The 20,763-nt window shown below is 47.6% G+C and overlaps 1 protein-coding gene across 1 annotated transcript in view; it reads left to right on the top strand.

Annotated features, from left to right (window-relative positions):
* The window catches only part of POLR1B (RNA polymerase I subunit B), a 330,217-nt gene that overhangs the window by 128,700 nt on the left and 180,754 nt on the right, over positions 1 to 20,763 (top strand). The window contains exon 6 of the mRNA XM_078649044.1: positions 16,096 to 16,319. Coding sequence (XP_078505170.1) covers positions 16,096 to 16,319 — 224 coding nt within the window. The remainder of the gene's footprint in view (positions 1 to 16,095; positions 16,320 to 20,763) is intronic.

The raw sequence follows: 20,763 nt of genomic DNA, 5'->3' as shown, positions 1-20,763 counted from the left end.
TCTGAATTTATACGGAATAACATGACTCCAAGAATAAGCTGTAACAAACTCAAAAACAAATGGTGTCATGGGAGTTCCAGATTATAATAATTAGACATGGATCGCTATGGTTTAAACTGAATTCTACTTGTATTCCTAAATTGATCTTTGTGAGCAGGGACATCTTAAGGATTTTGGGGGCCCTGGGCCGAACATATATTGGGGGCCCCTGTTCAGAACATTTTTTAATTTATGGTACAATTTGAGCCCCTCTTTCCCACGCCGTTTTCCGCTTCCTCAGCTGCATTAGCGATCCAGTTTGCATCATATGCATTAGCCTATTATTCCCGATGTAAATTGACACACGCAGCTGACAGCGGTAGGATTTAGTGTTTCCTGCCCTTCTACTAGGTTTTTAATACTTTTTAAATTGTATATGTGTGGCTGAATTACTCTGTGCTTTTTAACAATTTGTCCTACCTACGCGCACTTGCACTTTACTTTATTCCGTTTGCCTACACCTCCTTAGCTGCTCCGATTCACATCTTACTTTTCCTCCAGTCCTGGTCCACTGAGGCTGATACACCAATTGTGTGGAGGGCTGAGGCTACTACCAGGCTCCTCACTTCCGCCCACGCAGTTTCCGCTTCCTCAGCTGCGTTAGCGATTCAGTTTGCATAATAGGCATTAGCCTATATATTCCCGATGCGAAAGGACACACCCAGGGGGCGCGCCGCTGGCCTGCCAAAGGGAAGCACGTCTGTGCCCGGAGGTGTCCTGCGCCAGCCATATTGCCCAGTTGCCCTCTGGTGAGTTTATTCCACTATATTACAATAGGGAAAAACTGCTGAGCCTTAGGCTGCTACCATTATGTCAGTGTACAGCAGCTGATCCGAGCTTGGAGATAGACTTTCGATGCAATAAGTGCAACTGGTTCATCTCCTCCAGTCCTGGTCCGCCAAGGCTGATACACCGTTTGTGCGGAGGGCTGTGGCTACTATCAGGCTCCTCACTTCCACCCACGCAGTTTCCGCTTCCTCAACTGCGTTAGCAATCCAATCTGCATCAAAGGCATTAGCCTATATATTTCCGATGCAAACGGACGTGCCCAGAGGGCGCGCCGCTGGCGCACCAAAGGAAAACCCCTCTGCACCTGTCAGTATCCCTGAGGCGTCAGGCGCCGTCCATGCTTCCCAGTTTCCTTCCGGTGAGTTTCTTCCACTATATTACAATAGAGAAAAACTGCTTAGCCTTAGGTGGCTACCATTATGTCAGTGTTCAGCGGCTGATCCGAGCTTGGAGGTAGACTTTAGAAGCAAAAAGTGCAACTGTTCTCTCCTCCAGCCCAGGAAACTCGCACTCAAGAACCTCCCATGCAAATAAGAAACCAGAGGACTTAAAGGCCATCCTTTTAAATTGTCACTCTATTCAAAAGCATGAACCACACATTTATGACCTACTTTTAGACGAACAGCCTGATCTTTTATTTCTCACTGAGACCTGGCTGTCTGAAGCCTCCAACCCTGCTATCACCTCGGCCAACCCTATGGGTTATAAAATCCTTAGGAGGGACCGACCGTGTGGGAAGGGGGGGGCGGTGTCACCATAATTTATCATCAAAAACTAGACTGCTCTCCCATCCCGATGGAAAACATCGAAGACGCAGAGTCCTTAGGCTTCCGCTGTACCTTATCTCCCCATTGTAACCTAGCTAGTTTTCTGATTTACAGAACTCCCTGTGCAATTGGACATTTTATTACTTCGCTTAATACAGCCACCGCCTCCCTGGACTTAAAATACAAAAACTGCCTCATTCTGGGAGATTTCAATATACGTATTGACAATGGAAAATGCCCTCAAACAATTTCCTTGATGGAGACGGTGCAGGCCTGCAACATGTTTCCATCTATTTTTGGGCCACCCATGAGAAGGGCCATACCCTAGGCCAAATCTTTCACAACTTTCACATATCAGTAAACCTACCTCTTCCCATTACCTGGTCTGACCACCTCCTATTAAAATGAATAATTCCCAACTCTACCACAGCCCCTCGTTCTAACACAGGGCAGAGGGTCCCTAATTACAGAACGTTCCATAAAATATCCATCCCGATGTTAGCAGATGCCCTTGGTCGTTCCTTACCGGAGCTGTCTGGCTGTCCCAACTCGGACGCCCTCTCAATACATTCAAGGCTCCGAACCAACATTGGTGCAGCGGTACCGGTTGTTTCCCCGCTTCTCAAAGAGGTCGGCCCCACCAACTCCATGGTTTAACGATTCCCTCAGATCTAGCAAAAGAAATTGTAGAAAAATGGAACGGAAATGGCATAAATCCTATCTACCTGAGGACAGGAAGGTGTATAAAGACACCTTAAAAGCTCATTACATTCTCGTGAAGGCAGCCGAGAAAAACTTCTTTCAAACCAAGATAGAAAATGCCCAAATAGGAGTAAGGAAATCTTTAGCATATTTAAATCCTTTACCACCCGAAAGCCGGCACAAAGGAAGGAGCATGCACAGAAGAATGGCTAAGCAAATAGCTCAATTCTTCCACAAAAAGATCTCTGTGATCCAACAAGCCTTTACTAACATCTCAGAGGAAGAACTGACCTTCTACCTTAGTTCTAATAGCAAATTTCATCTCTTGGATCCTCCATCTTTACTAACTTTCCCTGAGTTTCAGCTTGAAGAGTCACTGACCCTTCTCCAAAGCATTAAGTGTGGCTCTCCTACTGACCCATGTCCAGTGAATATCCGGAACCTATTAGCTCCCACCATAAACCCTACCGTAAACCAGCTCTTTAATGCTTCCCTCTACTCAGGCACCATGCTGAAATTATGGAAGAATGCTAAGATTCTTCCACTGATAAAAAAGTCTAACACCAAACCAACGGAGCCTGCCAACTACAGGCCAATCTCTCTTCTTACGGCACTCTCCAAAGTATTAGAGAAGCGTGTAAACAAGGCCCTCCAAAAACACATTGAAGATGAGCAGCTCCTTCATGAGTCCCAATCCGGTTTTAGGGCTAACTACAGTACGGAGTCCACTCTGCTGGAAGTGACTGAGGGGCATATTACCAAGGGCAATATCGCCGCTTTAGCGGGAAAAATTCCCGCTAAAGCGGCGATAATTTTATCGCCCTATTCCCTAGCTGTCGCTAACACCAGTTAGCGACAGCTAATAGGCGATAGCGGGCATTTAGGGGCCCCCTCTGCATGTCAGCAATGATTATCGCTAATGACATGCAGAGTGGGCGTGCCAAGATGTTAGCGACTGGAAACAGTCGCTAACATCGCTATCCCCTATTACCAACTTTTGGAAATAATCACGCTAAGCGCGATTATCTCCAAAAGCTAACGCCTGCCCAGAGCAGTTCTTAGCCATGTTATCCAATGGTAGGTGGATAACATGGCTAAGTGCATTTTCTTGCTAATGCATGAATATCGCAGACTTTTCAGCGATATTCATGCATTTCGGCTGATTTTTATCGCTTAAGAGATAAACCTTGATAATATCAAGGCTCCTAAGCGATAAAAATCGTCGGAGCGCGGCGATATTTAAATGCCCGCTAACCAAGCTTAGCGATAATTATCGCTATAGCTTGGTAATATGCCCCATAATTTCTCACGGGTAAGCTGGACCAGGGAGGCAAGGCTGTTCCGATACTGCTCAAACTGTCGGCGGCCTTCTATACGGTCCCACATGAGAGGCTCCTAGAGAGACTTGCTAACATAGGCCTGGGGGGGAACGCCTTAACATGGATGTCATCCTTCTGGGCAAATAGATCTCAGGACATCTGGCTCCCCCTTTCTCATCCCCGGTTCCGGACATGAATGTAGGTGTCACACAGGGCTCCAGTCTCAGTCCTACCCTTTTTAATATATATCTGTCCCCCTTTGCATTTCTGGTAGAGGAAGAGGGCGGGAAAATTATTTCCTATGCTGTTGACACTCATCTTATTTTTACATGTGAAAAAGGAACCGAGTTTGACAGGGCAATGATTAGGTCTTGCCTCTCAAAGGTTTTTAACTGGCTTAAGATCAATCAGCTGAAGTGCAATCCTGACAAAACTCAAATTGTTTTCTTTGGTAATCCACAAACGCCTGACTGGAGCTCTTAGTGGCCAAAAGATCTGCCACCCCCGCCCGCGGAAAAGAAGAAAGTCAAAACCTTAGGTATTGTCATAGAGAAGACACTCTCCATGCGCTTTCAAACCAAAAATCTAACAGGTGCTTGCTTTGGCATACTCTGGATGCAAAATAATTGCGGTCACTGTTACTGCTTGAGAGCAGAAAGATCATGGTGCAGGCTCTGGTGACATCAAAGCTTGACTATGTCAACAGCTTGTACCTCGGTCTTCCTAAATCCTTTCTCCAGCACGTACAAGTGGTACAAAACACAGCGACCTGAGCCCTCCTGAGATCTAAAACCAGATCTAGTATGACCCCTATTCTTAAGTCTCTACAATTTCTCCGCATAAAAGAACAGATCGACTTCAAAGTGATGATCATCTTCTTTTAAGCTTTCCACGGCTTAGGAGCCGGCTACCTAAATAAGCTTGTTAATTGCTACACAACATACAGACCCTAGGATCTTCCAATGCCAACCTGGCCATCATGCCTAAAATATGCTGTGCCCACACCGGAGGCAGATCCTTCAGCCTTCTAGATGCTAAATTGTGGAATAGACTCCCTGAGTCTCTGAGACTAACCACAGACCTACTCTCTTTAAGGAAGAACTTAAAAACCTGGCTTTTTAATAACTGATGGGTCTTTTACGCACGTTTTCCTCCCGCTGTCATGCGCCAGGACACTCTAGTCTGAGTAGCTGCACGCTTTATTAAATACACTATTTCATTTAATTTCATTAGGTCCCTGACAGTGCAAAGGAGCACTCATCCAAATTCTAAGGGCCCTATTTATGAGGCCTTGCTTCACATTTATGCTGCCTTTGCGTCACTTTTTGTGATGCACAGGCTGTGTAAAAAATGTGCCATGTTGCGCCCTATTTACAAAGTGACGCATCTAGGAAGATGCGTCACTTTGTAAACCCCAGCCCCACATTTTACCTGCGCCAGGTATAATGTATGTAGGGTGGGTGTTCCCCCGCAAAAAGCCTTTCAGAAGTGGCGCATTGAAATCTAGGAGCACTCAGTGCGCCACTTCTAGCACGCCATTGCATCAATATCTTACACCTGCCTCTCAGCAGGCATAAGACTAATGCAGGCCCTTTCACATGGGGATTGCCCCATGTAAAAGGACACATTGCTGGTGTTGCATCTATCTTCAGGCACACCCTAGCAATGCATCACTTTAGCGCCTACAAATACGTCAGAAATACTGACGTATTTGTAACTCCTTGCGACATTATGCATCATACAGTGAATATGACGATCCATCATGTCGCAAGGGGGGCGCACTAAGAAGTGACGCATCCCTCTTTTCACACAGCGATGCATCACTTCTCATAAATAAGGCCCTAAATGTGTTTACATCTATTATTCAGGGATGGTTATGTGTGTTTTCAATATTGTAACACAGCAGCAGCTCACCATTATTACTGCAAATAATCTCTGTGAAGCCCTCCCATTTCTTATGTTTGGCCTTGTTTTGATGTAAAATAAACTCTTTTTAATGTATATTGCATGACACATAAACACACCATTTCTCAGCAAAATGGCTGTACTAGACTCTCACACAACAGTTACATAAAAAATAGATAAAAGATCAACAGTATTTAAAACAATCTGTTTAAGAAATATTCAAGGTCACTATGGCAAAACTCTGGAGAACGGAGCTGACTCTGTCAGGGGGCCCCCTGGAAGGCTGGGGCCCTGGGCCAGAGCCCACTTTGCCCATGCATTAAAACGTCTCTGTTTGTGAGGGTAACTTTGTAAGCCTTTTACTTTACTCGTTTTAACAATTTCTAAAAAATAAACTGTACAAGATTACTGCAATAATAAAAACAACTAAATTAGCACTTTCAGAATTTGCTTTCCTATTCCGATTTGGTGTAAAAGTGCTCCTACAAATCCCTTTGGCATAATCCTTTTATGAAATGGAAAGAAATACATTTTTGAAACCGTGGATTGAAGCAGGTATTTCTTATTCACACAATCGATGTCAGTGTTGTGGTATATTTTTTGAATTGCAAATCAAATATGCAAGGAATTATTCAGAGTTATAAATTTGAAGTCTTATGTGATACAATTCTTTAAACATTGTGTTATGCTCTCCTTGTGGTGAAAGCCTCTAAATCTGCGTTGTGCTAAAATGTGTATAATAAGTCGGGTCGTATGACTTATTAAATATATGTTTAAGAAGTTAATTCGAACACAAACAATGTAGGTGCTAGCATAGTTTTGGAATACAAAGTTTTCTTCAAATGTTTCTTCTGAGCAGTAGAAGGAGCTGTTGCGACCCGTGCTTGCAGTATGAGGCATTTGTGACACCTTTGCTGATTTATAACACTGTTGCTCTCCCCAAGTTGTTGCAAGCCACTCTAAAGCCACAAACATTAAACACAACCTTTTCTAGATGAACATGAACATGGCTGCGCATTGCATGTGTAGGGAAAACTCTTGCTGCCTCTGATCGCTCTACTGCTCTCCATGGGTCTCCTATCGCCTCCACTAACCCTGGATTTTATCATCGTCTGTCATGCAGGCTGGCTGCTATGTTCTATATCAGTTTCTCCATTCCAGTCTTGCAGCTTGTTCAAAACAGAGTCCTGAACCTCCGGCAGCCTCGCATTACATTGAATGCTGTAGGCTGACGTGCACTTCTCTTTTTTTATCCTGATGGCAGTTATTTGTATTTGTGTTTATATAGCGCATAAATCACCCGTAGGTCTCGGAGCACTTGCAGATGTTAGAAAGTAGTTACTGGAGCTAGATGGCTAGAAAAGCCATGTTTTTAAGAGTCTTCGGAATTTCAGGTGGTTGGGCTTGCTTCTAATGTGGAGGGGGAGAGTATTCCAGGCGTCTGGGGCCAACTTGGAGAAAGACCTATCCTCATTTCTGACTGTGCAAACTTTGGGGCCAGTTAGGAGAGATTTGTTAGAGGATCGAAGGGTTCTGACCGGACAGTGGTTTACAAGTTTCTTCTCAAGGTATTTAGGACCTCGTCCATTGAGGGTTTTATGGACTAGGCAGCAGACTTTGAAGTTAATGCGCTTTCTTATGGGGAGCCAGTGAAGTGTTCTAAGACTGGGCCCAGAGGGGGTGCGGGGGGGGAGGGGGGAGATTAAGCACCATTCTGGCTGCAGTGTTTTGCAAGACTTGGAGTTTAGCCAGAAGACTCTCATTAATGGAGGCATATAGTGTGTTTCCATAGTCCAAACGGCTTATGATTAGGCCTTGGACTAAAGGCATGCGCGAGTGAAGGGGGATCCATTAAACATTTTTCCTGAGATTGCGCATCAGTCCAAAGCTTGTGTGCACTATTTGGTTAACATAGTTGCCCATGGACAACTTGTCGTCAATTGTCACTCCCAGGTTACAGACCGATGACTTAGGAGGGGGACAGGGTCCCAATGATGGTGGCCACCACTCGTCAGTCCAGTGTTTGTGGGCATTTCCAAAAAGTACGATCTCGGTTTTACCGGCATTGAGCATTAAGAAGTTTTTTGTCATCCAGTCCTTAATTGAGATCATGCACTTGGTTATGTCAAAAGTGAAACTGTTCCCTAGCACTGCGGCTTTTGTTACTGAGGGACAATATTGCAGCAGTACTGCAAAACTGCCCCCAGTAATAAAACCGGCCCACATTGCTCCAAAATGAGTCCCCACCCTTCCAGCCTCCCGGGAAGGGTGGTTAGAACCAGCAAGGGGTGGCCACAAAGCAGCACCAAACATACACCACCAGTGGCACAGGGGCAGCAGGGTGAAAAATTAGGGTGGAGCGCCAAATGCTTTTCTATGGGGATTAGACTTTTGGCAAACAAGCTGCAAGTGTAGCACCGGAGGTCGCAGGAAAGAGACCAACGACAGCCAAGGTAAGTAGAGGTGTGGGGGGTGGGGGGTCATAGGGGCACCGTCTGGTCAGCTCACTAAGGCCAAGGGGCTTTGGGTACAGGGGTGCCTTTTTGATGTCAGAGTCGTCCTACCGGAGCCGGTCGCGGTCAAGGGTAGGCCCTGGATTCACACTGCAGGCACCGCTGTGGCGATCAGGAGAAATCAGCCAATGCGGGACAGTAGGTCAGGTTCGCTGGGGAGACTTCACTGCTCAGGTGAGCCACTCAGACTCTGGTGTGGGCGTTGGATGCAGAGTGAGCAGGATGCACAGAGCCGCAGGGATCTATGGTCTTTGGAGCTTGTTTATTCTTAGACAGGTCCGCTGTCCACAGGAGATTGGAGTCTTTTTCGAAGGCATCAGTCCTCCCAGGGTTTTTAGAGGTCGCTGGCTGCAAGACTGGTTGCAGGGTCGCAAGGTAGGGCTGGGGGCCAAGGCAGTTGTCGTCTCCAGTCTTCTCTGCAGGGGTGTTTTGCGTCTTAGGTCGTCGCAGATGTAGTTTCCAAATCTGGAGGAGCCTCCTAAATACTTAATTTAGGGGCATTTTAGGGGAGTAGCAGGTAGGGCCAATGGGCACCTTACGTGGGGTGACTACACCCTCAGTTCTGCCACTCTCCTGTGGTAGGGGGCATAGACCTAGCCCTGATTGGAGGAGTTCCCTCATCTTCAAGATGGAGGGCACTGAAAAGTATGCTTAACATTGCCTTCTTCATCAGAGGGGTGGAGTTGGCAAAGGTGGGCACATCTAGCCTTTCTAAGCTTTCCTGACTGTTTTCCTGCCCAAAGTGGGGGTTTAAACCAGGGGCGGATGTCTGCTGCTAGCAGCAGAGGCTGGGAGTCTCATTACAAAGACACCAGGCCTTTGAAGCTTCCCATTTGAGCTCAGGTCCATCTTGTGGGAGGAGGTTTGTTTCTGGTCCCAGAGAGCAAAGGCATCCCTGTGGATGTATTACCAGGAGTTGTTTGATACCAAACATTCCTGTGTTCAGTAAAGCCATCATGGTGCTGTGGAACTCGAGTTGTCAAGTTCCCAGCCCATGTACTCTCCATGGCTTCCCATGCACTTACAATATTACGGAACAGACGCTTATACTGAAGGGGCATATCTTCTCATGGAGATATGCCCACACCTGGGATATAGTGCACCCTGCCTTAGGGCTGGTAAGGCCAGCTAGAGGGGGGACTTTCTGTTAGGGGCTGGTCTGATATATGATGTACACTTATGTAGGTGGACACCCTGCACCAGTCCAGACAACCCTTATTGGGATTTAGGAGGTCTTAGACAACCATAGGAAGCTCTTTAGGTGGTAGCTGTGGACAGCATCCTTGAGGCTTATTCCAGAAGGAGTGTAAAGCAGCTTGTTTTACCAGAATGCAATATTATATGTATAGATTAAGTGAAAACGAACCACTCCAGGTATTTATAAAAATATGAATTTATTATAGAATACTCACTAACACATACAGATATCTGCTACCCAGAGATATACACAGTGCACACAATACTTTGCATTGAAATCACGTAAATAGCACAAAATACACAATGGACCCGGGGGAAGGGGGGGGGGACCAAACCATATGCTAGGAAAGTGGTATAGGAACCACGACTCTTGTCAGGACAGTTCCCAGAGGACGTAGAAGTGTCAGGGACCCAAGGTGAGTGATTAGAAACCCCATGGAGATCGTGTGCAGTGTGAGAACACAACTGCGTTCTCCGTTCAAGTCAACATGTACGTTGCTGTTGCAATTTTGAAGATTAAGGACCCTTCCCAGTGGACACTGAAGAAACCCCGTGGAAAGCAGAAGGTTGCAGAGCCACCCCACCTGTGGATACCCTAGAACCCACGTTACCTACCATTGGGAAGCCAGGTGCAAAGGTGTGAAGTGGTGTCGGAAACCGTAGTCCAACCCAATGGAGGACTTCAGGAAAATGCAGGGGCTAGAGAAAGAGAAAGTGTCAAGTGAAATCCGAAGGTGGATTAAAGTTGAAAAGTACCTGCAGGTAGAGGGGGCAGAGTCTCTGTCACTCAGGAGTGACCTGGAAGATAAATGCCCACTGATGTCGGGAGTTGCAGGAGAGTTGATCGTGACCTTGACACTGAGGCTGTGAGGATCAGGCTAAGCTGTGGATGACCAGGTGCGGTACACGAGCTATCCCTCATCTGATGTCGAGTGTTGAGGGGTCAGAGTCAGTCGGGAGCACCAACAAATCTTGGCAGCTGCAATCAGCGTGGATGTCGAAGAAGGTGCAATGTCGGGACCAATAAGGTCCAGGGGACTCAACAGAAGTAGAGGAGTGAGGGCAGGCCCAGAGCAATCAGGGGAGCCCAAAAGAAACAAAGATGACCCTCAACGGGGCCCACAGGCCGGAGGCATTGGAGTCACAAGAGGACCTCGAGCAGCACACCATAACATGCAGGCCACAATGCAGAAAATGTGGTGTGGATGAAGATTCTGGTCACTGGAGTTGCTTGAGATTGGGGCTACTTCGAGCCCAAAGATCTTGGTGGAAGGAAACCAGCAAGCCTTTGCAACGGCAAGTCGACTCAGCGCACAGGGGTCTGGTTCATGCGGCTCTTATGAGGGATACTGGCCTCAAACTTGGTGAGAGGGCAGGCCTTGAGGGCTATGGACAGTGGCGGTGAGTCCATTGGGGGCGTTGGGGTGTTGCCCGCCCGCAGCTCCCTCGCGTCTCTGAACTTAAGTAAACTCTTAGTTTACTTAAGTTCAGAGACGTGACGTGACGTGAGGGAGAAGTTGAGAACTGACAATCATGCATGTAGTCAGCATGACGTCGGACCGCCCACTCCCTTCAGAGTCTGAAGGGAGTGGGCGGTCCGACGTCATGTTGACTGAATGTCAGTCAGACCGTCACCAAGGGCATGTGTGCGCATGAGTGGGGACGGAGGGAGAATTTTTCCTCCGTGCCCACTCATGCACACTGGTGCCTCCACAGGCTGGCGCATGCTCATTAGGAGACCGAGGGTTGAGCAAAGGCTCAAACCTCGGTCTCCTAATGGGCAGGCGGGCGGTGAGTCACCCTGCTCTGTCAATCCTGGCGCTGGAGCAGCGCCAGGATTGGCTGAGAGAGGGGTCTTGCCAGCAGTGGTGGGCTGTTCCAGTGTAAGCGCCCGCGCCAGAACGGACCCGAGGGGGTAGGGAGGATTGATTTTATTTTTAAACCCCCCCCCCCCCCTCCCCCCAGCTTTGACTTTGGCAAGTAATTTTTTATAAAGTGCTCTTTTTGCTGATGGAACCTCACTCTGACCTTGTTCTCACAGAACAGCCCCAGTAAAAGCGCCGCAGTGCTTCTCATGCTGAGATCAATTCTGCTCGGGGAACGCGTGCCGTTTAAGAGGTGGCTGGCTTAGGTAGGAGACAAACTAATTAGAAGCAGATAACGTGGAATGAGTTCCTCAGGTACAATTTCTCTCCCTCCTTCCTCCCCTGCGTCGCGCCTCCCCCCTTCCACTGCCAGCAAAAATATGTATTGCCAACACCGGGCCTTCATTTTTAGAGAAACAGAAAAATGACAAAATGCGCAGGATGTGATGGCAGAGTAACTGGACACTGCTGGTTCTTTGGCACTTAACACCATTCAACTCCTGCTTTTCTGCCCGGCCCTGTCAAGGCTTCCACGGTGGGACAGGCCCGAACTGAGGCCTTCTCATTTATCCTAATTGATTCCAAAACACAGCCAGGCCCTCTCCAGCGACACTTGCCTGACATGCTTGGGGGCACCTGGAATGCTGGGGCCCTGGCCTGAGCCCATTTTGCCATGCCTTAACAACATCTCTGCAATCTGCATTGTTTAGTAGAGTTTAAGCTTTGATTCTTACCTTAGTATGTTCTCTTCTAGAGGAGCTTATCGGGCGGTGCTAATCAAACATTAGTTTTTCTTTTGGTGGAAAAGTGCATCAGAAACGTTGCAGTACTTAAGTTGTGAATTATTGTAACTTTTCACTGTGACATTCGGCGGTTTGTCTCATAGAAAGGTGTTCAAAGTGCAAGTGGCTCATGATAACATCTAATGTGACGAAAGACAACACTGAAGAATTTTAGAGCTGGAAAGATTTTGTTTAAATAATGTTAAAAGGCAGAACTCTTATATAAATAGTAAGAACATAATGAACACCCCCCCCCCCCCCACCACTGTTTTAGGCATAATTAGGGACTTGGTACCTTAGCTATATAATCCATCATCTACATCCTAAATGGTAGATTTTAACAAAAACCATCAGAAAAAAGATTAAATGTTACTAAAAATGCAGTAATATGTTGCTGCACAGTGGAAGGCCCATCATATAGTGTTATACTATGTGCATATCATGGCATAATCTTAGCAAGCAAAAGGGGAAGGTAAATACATGAAGGAACCACAAAATCAATTAAATATAAAAAGCTCTGTTTCATTTAATAAGTATTCATATTAAAACCAAACATCACAACCAATAAAATAAAATTAAACATAAACTAGAAAAAGCAAATTATACAATTTCAATACAGTATAATCACATAGTATTTAAAAAAACAAAGTAGTGGCAATCAATGCTTTCCGACGCGCATTTCGGCGTTAAAAGGGACGTCTTCTTCAGGAGCCACAATTTCTGTTGTTAAAATTTCCACTCAATATCTATAGCAAACGTATATTCCCTTAACCAATAGTAATCCAGAGATGTAAGGATTATGTCATTGAATGAATGTGAATGTGGTTATTATAGCCACAGATGACAACCGAGCCAAATTTGCTCGTGTCAGGAAGAACTAGTAGCTCGTAAATCTGGGTATGGATCTCCTGTGTCTGTTTCAAATATCTGTGTCACTATCTTGTTTAGTTTACACTCGATGGGTTTCGGTAAAAAATGTTGAAGGCTGCATACAGCAATGCCACGACGTAGCAATGGATAGTTACTGTTTCACCTTCGTATTTAAAATGCACTCGGCAAGATTCAATAGAGAGAACCCGGTGCTGCATATATAAAATCCACAGCGCTGCAAAAGATAGCTGCTGGCGTCCCGCGGCCGTAGGCATTGATTGCCACTACTTTGTTTTTTTAAATACTATGTGATTATACTGTATTGAAATTGTATAATTTGCTTTTTCTAGTTTATGTTTAATTTTATTTTATATTATTGGTTGGGATGTTTGGTTTTAATATGAATACTTATTAAATGAAACAGAGCTTTTTATATTTAATTGATTTTGTGGTTCCTTCATGTATTTACCTTCCCCTTTTGCTTGCTAAGATTATGCCATGATATGCACATAGTTTATTTCCCTGCCTTAGGAATCATCTATTCCGAACAGGGGGTCCTTGTTGTTCACATTATATAACCATCATATAGTGTTAACATGCGCAAAAAATGACATAATAATGAAATAAAACTACCCTGCATTACACTGTAAAATGTAGTCAACCCTGCTGCATAATTTGGTACTTTATTTTGCATAATTCCAGAGGACCTGATTAAAATGCTGCTGCTCTTCCGGTCCTTGAGAGAGGTGGAGAGAAGCAAAGGAGAGAGATTGGAGGATAATAGGGGTCATAAGGAGGAGGCTGGGGCATTGCTGGGTATATAGCATTATTAACCTTCCTGCTTCCTCATATTTGCTTGAAAATGCTCCATTTATCCACCATTTTTTCAAACATTTCTCAGGGGAGAACCCCCAAACCCCCCGTAGGTTTTTTAGGCTGTTCAGTACCGCAATAATTTTACGCCCACCACTTTCAAATGTCACCAGCCGCCACTGGCTATGGAGAACCACCACCTGTGTTGCTAAGCCTTTCGAGTCCGTTTGAGCTCAGGATCAGTAGACCGGTAAACTTAGTTGCTATCCCTGCAGGCCGAGGGAAGTGTCTCCTTCACTCCAAGGGCAATTCCTTCAGGTGTCTTGAATGCTCCCAGGCCTTGGAAGGTTCCAGTATGGTGCACAGGCACAGACAATGGAGCAGACTGAAAGGGAGACGAAGTCGAGCCCAAACGAGGTCCGACGGTAGAAGTTGAAGTGGTGTCTGAATTGTATTGTGTCCCACGACTAATCTAGGGACCTACACCCAGGTACGCCCTTAAGTACCCTAAGAAAAGGGTTAGGACGATACAAGGGACCCTCCCGGGGGAGGGTTTGGACATGGGGAGGTTACTCCCATGTCCAATTTCGCCCCATAGCGGGGTTTGAACTGGACTATGCAAGGAGGCACCAAATGTCAAGCACACCCACCCAGCCCCAATACACTATATCCTGTCACACCTATTGTTCTGCCTTTCCCTGCTCGAGCTTGGCTCAGCAGCAGGAGGGCAGAATCGTGTCTCCGGTCGGCAGCAGCCATGTTGCGCTGTCCAGGTCTAGAAGACTGGTACCAGGAGCACTGAGAGCCTAATGGAGGCCTGTTCCAGTGCTTGGAATCATACTTCTCACACCGTTTACGGTGTGGGGGTATGATTCCGACACGTTTGATGCCAAACATGATTGGATTTGTTGCAGCCAATTTCGAGATGGTCATTTCGTATGTACGCAGTCCCCCTCTATATGGTATATGTCTGATACACTTACAACCCGGGAGAATGGACTCTGTAGGCTGTAGGGGCTCATGCAAGGGCACCCTCACACTAAGAACCACGCTCCCTACCCACAGGATTGTAAAGGCCTGCTATAGGGGTGACATATAGGTTTTAAGTGCAGTGACCCTAGATATAGGAGACCTATATCTTTGGTAAGTGGTGCTAGCCCAAGCTTACACAGGCTGCAATGGCAGGCCTGTAGTTACAGTTTGAATGCTCTCCCATGGGTGGCATAATACATGCTTCAGCCCATGGGGGACCTCTGGGGTACCTATCCCCTGGGTACCTTAGTGACATATACTAGGGGCTAAGGGGACCTCAGTATCCAATCTGGGATGTACCCAAGTATTGAACATAACAATTTAGGGGAGAAAGCGGAGAGACTGGGGTCCCAATTAGCAGGATCCCAGTCAGACTAGTTCAATAACAGCTTAGCACCAGGCACAAAGTGGGGGTAACCATAAAAGCAGATCCTACTTTCCTACACTTGCCTATATCTTAGGCAGTGCTAGTTGGCATGGCACACAGGTAGTGTACCATGCCGACTTGGTAATTTCTTTCACCACAAAGGGGCATGCCAGCTGCAGGGGCAAGGTCAGTGTCATAGTGAGGAAGGTCCCAGGGGACCCTCTTCAGCCTCCAGACCCTTGGCACCCAGGGTATTACTTACTAGGGACTTACCGGTGGGGGGGGGGGCAGAAGTACCAATTGTGGACATGTTTTTAGGGAAAGAATGCAAACAACTCAATAACTGCCTGATATCCGCTCCTGTGTTCATTTTTTAAAGCATTTACCTAAAATGTTTAGCATCAGCTGGTGTCAAGATGCCTTTGGTCTGAAATACCCCTTTGTTTTATACATTGGAGATGCCCACACCCCCCAAACAACATTCAAACCAACCTTGCACCCCATACCATTCTTTCTTTCCACTCCCTATCCCAATCCCCTATCCAGCACTGCACTTAAATGAAAGGAAGTCCCATGTGTTAAAAGGGCCTCTTGATGAAAAACGAGAAGTACTGAACACTGCTGAAGTCAATATGATGGTTACCTTATTACTAATCCAGCCATTGACTTGACCCCTAATTTAGATGATAGCACCTGTATGTATGATCAACCCACCTGGGCCTTCAGGGCACTTGTAGAATTTAGTTGAACAGACCAAAAACATTGGGAAATGCCACTGCAGTTGACTTGTCTTGGTCAATTAAAGTAGACAGGGTAAGGTGGAAGGGAGGCTAGCCTGTGTGCTAACAGTTAAGGGGATACCGCCACCCACTTTGCAAAATTTGGCATGGAAACAGGCAGCTTACTGATTGATTCTGTTAATTAGGTGCCAGTGTTGAGGGTAGGCTGCACAGAAATAGAACATCACTTATCTCGAAGATTTCAATTTGCTCTGAAGTACCATCATACAATTATGGAAATGTTAATGTCAGTAATATGCACTTTTAAGAACTGAAACTGTTACTGAATAAAATAGTTTTAGACACTTATTCCTCTAGTACCTGCATCTTTAACATTGTTCCTTATTTTTAATCAGGCGCTGGTTAATTTAACAGACTACCAAATTTTCAACGAGCTAATCAAAGGAAGGGAAGACAACTCCTTCTATAAAAACTGCATCTCACAGATGTTAAGGATGGTAATGGAGGAACGGTGCACCAACCAGAAGCAGGTGCTAAGCTATCTGGGCGAGCGTTTTAGAGTTAAACTCAACTTGCCCGATTGGTACACTGATGAGCAGGCGGCAGAATTCCTCTTGAAGTACGTATTTACTTGTGTTTATACCTTTGTAGAGCAATGTGTATGTGTGATGTCTTTTACTGGTAAAAGGGAAGGGTTGAAAAATATTTTCTACACTGCAGCAGTCCCATTCCCAACCAATAAAATGTAAAGAACTCTGAATGGACAACTGTTGTCCTGTACTATCTTTTCACCAACTGATAAATCGGTACAAGCTTGGAAGGACAATTACACCGCACACATTTGGTGATGAAGTACATACCCTATACCAAACTCTTCCTCCGCATAAGCAAACTTCTGAAAAATATATAAGTAACACTTCGGTAAAAGAATAAATGATCTTTTAGATTCTAAATGCTGTGCCTTGTTACGTATTCTGCCTCTTCCTCCAAAGAGAAAAGCGTAAATCACAAGACGCTCTTTTCCAATGGCTGGCCACCGTTTACCCTAAATGGTGATGCCAGCCAATGGAAAAGAGGGGCGGGGCTTAACCTCGCTAGTGAAATCTACCCTAAAACATAAGATCTCGCAAGCGAGACTGCGCATGTGCGCAGCCTACGCTAGCCGAGACCTAAAAAGGGGTTAAGAGAGTAACAACTTTTCCCTTCCTCAAACACAACCGAAGAACCACATCAAGACATTTGACACCAAATGGCATCTGCAAAATAATCTTTCTGGGGCAACAAACTTTTCAACGTGACCTCAGTCCCAGCACTTAATTCAAGTTCACGGACATTTTTTTTTTTTTTTTTAAACAAATTTTATTAGTCAAGTGGCACATATCAAGCAGCACCCTGTAACCCAGAGGCAACTGCACAATCATTACAACAAATTCACATTTGCCCTTGACTGTTCGGGTCTAAGTCTTTCAGCCCCCCAGGAACTTCTGCCCCAAAGACACTAGCGTATAAAAAAAAAACTCCCATACCCCCAACTCCCCCCTCACCCAACTCCCCCTAAACACCCCCCCCCCCCCCCAGGCCACACAAGTCCACAGTTCCAAAATCACAGTTATGCAGAATACCCATATACCGTAAGGCACTCGGACCACCCCGTCTGCACATTCCTTTGTATTCGCATGCAGTCTCCCCCTAACCCGGCAGTATCTGCTCATCTGCCACAGGAGGGTCCAGCCACAGTCCCCGATATTCTGCCCACCTGTTCCAGATTTTAGAATGCTTGTGTGGACACCCCCTTGCCACAAAAATAGGCTGCTCCAGACCCATGCAGAAATCAAGACCATTTTTCCAGACTGCTACCGATGGGGCCCTCGTCGCATTCCATGCCTGTGCAATATTTCGCTTTGCTAAGGTGAGTCCTAACAATAAGCGGTGTCGTTTGTAGCGGTTACCTCCCACCCCCTCCATTACGTGTAAAAGGGCCAACTGCGGTGTGCGGGCTCGCTGCCACCCCAGGACCTCCGAGAGGCATGCAAAGAACCCCCCCAAAAGCCCTCTAGTGCTGTACAGTGCCATATCGTGTGGATAAATGTGCCGTCCGCCTGATTGCAGCGCAAACATATCGGCGAGGACATCATCCCCGCCAGCCAAATGCGCATCCTGGTAAAATACACCCTATGAAGGTATTTAAATTGGACCAGTCGAAGTCGCATTGCAATGGCTATCCCACGCGGGGACGCCAGCGCCTCCACCCAGTCCTCTTCCTCCAGCACGCCCACGTCAGCCTCCCAATCCCCCCCGCAGCTTCTGAAATGTGGGGGAGCAGTGCCTCACTAGGGTTTGGTATATGCGCGAGATCGTCCTGTCTCCCAGATCTCCCATAAAGAGTTTGGCCTCTATAGGACTGAACTCGGGGATGTCCTCCAGACCCCGCAAACTTGGGGATAGCGCGTGTCTCAGCTGTAAGTATTGATTGAACTGTGTCGACTGCAATTGGTATTCCTCCTGTAAATTCCGAAAGGACTTAATAGTGTTATCAGCCACCAGGTCGCCCAACGTGGAAATGCCGATGGCATCCCACCCCCTGAGTCCTGACAGAGCAGCCAACTGGGGCAGCCTCCCGTTATTCCACAGGGGGGTTTCCCGTGTCAAGACCCCCCACCAACCCATGCGCGTAGCGCCTGCTTCCAGATCATGAACACCACCTTCGTAGCCGGCGGCAGTGCACCACGTAGCCTGGCTGAGTACAGTATAGTGTGTAGTGTGTGTTGACCCATCAGACCGCGCTCTAGCGTGTATGCTGGATCCCCCTGTCCCCGTACCACCAGTCATTGAGGACCAACAGGTGCGAGGCCTGGTAGTAGGATAGGAGGTCAGGTGAAGCCAATCCCCCGCTGTATGTAGAGAGGAAGCATGTACGTACCACCACCAGCACCCTCTCCCCCTCCCACAGGAACTGCCCTAGCACAGAGTTTACCATGCGGAACCATCGAGCTGGAATCGGGAATGGGTGGTTCTGTAACTGGTAAAGGAGACTGGGAAGCGCCACCATTTAAAAATTGCCGATCTACAGAACAGCGTCGGAGGCATGCGGACCAGGACCCGATGTCCGCCCGTGTCCTCTCCCACACAGGTGCCGCATTACGCTACCATGCCACTGCTGGAACATCTGACAATAATAACCCCAAGTACTTCAATCCTCCTGCAGCTAACTTTACCGTGGACGCCAACGGTCCCACCTTCGTCTGCCCGTCTAGGACCCACAGTGTGGCTTTGCGGGGGTTCATGTATAGGCCCGACGTCTCCCCGAAAATCTGCATGATCTCCAACAACCTTGGGCCTGTTCTATCCAGGACCATTAGGAAGAAGAGAATATTGTCCGCGTATAGAGCTATTCTGTCGGAAAGACCCGTGTCCCATTCAAACCCATGGACCTGCACATCTATGCGCGCCCACGCCGCCAATGGCTCCATGGCTAGGGCAAACAGATAGGGCACCCCTGCCGCGTACCCTTCGGAATCTCAAAAGCAGAGGAGACCGCTCCCGCAACTCTGTCCGTTGCCGTGAGGCCAGTGTATAGCAATTTTATGTATGATAAGAAGCGCGGACCCAGGTTGAGCCTAGGCAGTAGGGCAAATAAATAGACCCAGCTCAGGGAGCCGAACGCCCTATCCATATCTGCCAGGAGCAACGCCGCTGGTTCCCCTAACTGCCGAATCGCCGCAGCTGCCACCTGCGCCCTCCTGATGTTATGTCTAGTAGCCCTCTGTTGCATAAAGCCCGCCTGGTCCGGGTGTATCAGGGATGTTATATGTGGCAATAGTCGATTAGCTAACGCCTTCGCCAAGACCTTGGCTTCAACATTTAGAAGAGAGATGGGGCGGTAGGACGCATGGCTCTCCGGAGGGCGTCTAGGTTTCTGAAATACCACCACCTCCGCGTGCCTTCAATCAGGAGGAAGCGCCCCCTTCTCCCGGGCCTCCTCCACCACTGCTCTGTAGTGCCTGGCCAACTGCGAATTATAGTGGCGAAAGAATTCACTGGGGAACCCGTTTGGGCCGGGAGCTTTCACTGCTCTCAGCTCCCCCAGAGCCACCCCCAGCTCCTCTTCCGAGAAGGGAACCTCCAGCTGATCTCGCTGGTCGTCAGACAACGCCCTAGGCGGCAGGTCTGCTATAAATTTTTCTATCATGGTAGCCTCTAGGCACTCTCGAGGGGCATACAGGTCGGCGAAGTACTCTGCAAAGCTCTCCGCAATAGCCAATGGGTCAGTAATCCGGCCCCCAGCCGAGTCCAGTATTGCAGGCAAGGTCTGCGCGTGCATGGTTCCCGGGCACAACCGATGCAGCATTTTCCCCGACTTGTCCCCCCATTGGCACACCCTGCTGCGTGTGGCGAGCCAGGCCTTACGCGCCTCTTCCATCAGCAGGGCCGCACATTCTTGTCGAGCCAGAAGTAACTGCCTCACTCCCAGCTCGCTGCCCGACTCTCGAGTCTGTCGCTCAAGCTGCTCTATGTGAGCCTCAGCTCGGATCCGCGCGTCCCTCCGCTGCCTGCGGGCGGCTGCACACCATGATATGTCCACCCCCCCGCAACGTTGGCTTCAGTGCCTCCCAGAGCGTGGCCGCACTAGACACAGTGCCCTCATTCTCTTTCCGGTATTGAGCGATGGATTCCCCCATGTGGGTCGTATAGTCCGCTTTCTGCAAGTTCCACACAGCTAAGCGCCAACAGAATGGCTGCTTATTCCTCCCAGTGTCCAACTCCATGGAGATGGGGGAGTGGTCTGAGAGGCCTCGGGGCAATATTTCAGTCGCTAACACTCTACCCGCCCCAGCCCTAGGTACAAATAGGTAATCTAGCCGAGAGAATGTCTAATGGACTGCCGATAGATAGGTGTATTCCCTGGCCGCGCCGTGCGCCCGACGCCACACATCCACCCAATCCATTTCCGTCACCAATGCGCAGCTTCGTGGGTAGGCCTCCCCTGGCACCCGCATCAGATCCTGCCCTATCGAGTGCCAATTGCATAACGTCATTCCAGTCCCCACCCAGTACTGACATAT

This window comes from Lissotriton helveticus, chromosome 6 (genome assembly GCF_964261635.1).
Source record: "Lissotriton helveticus chromosome 6, aLisHel1.1, whole genome shotgun sequence".
In the NCBI taxonomy this organism is placed as follows: Eukaryota; Metazoa; Chordata; class Amphibia; order Caudata; family Salamandridae; genus Lissotriton; species Lissotriton helveticus.
The sequence above is the reverse complement of the archived record's forward strand: the minus strand, read 5'-3'. Positions and strand labels throughout refer to the sequence as shown.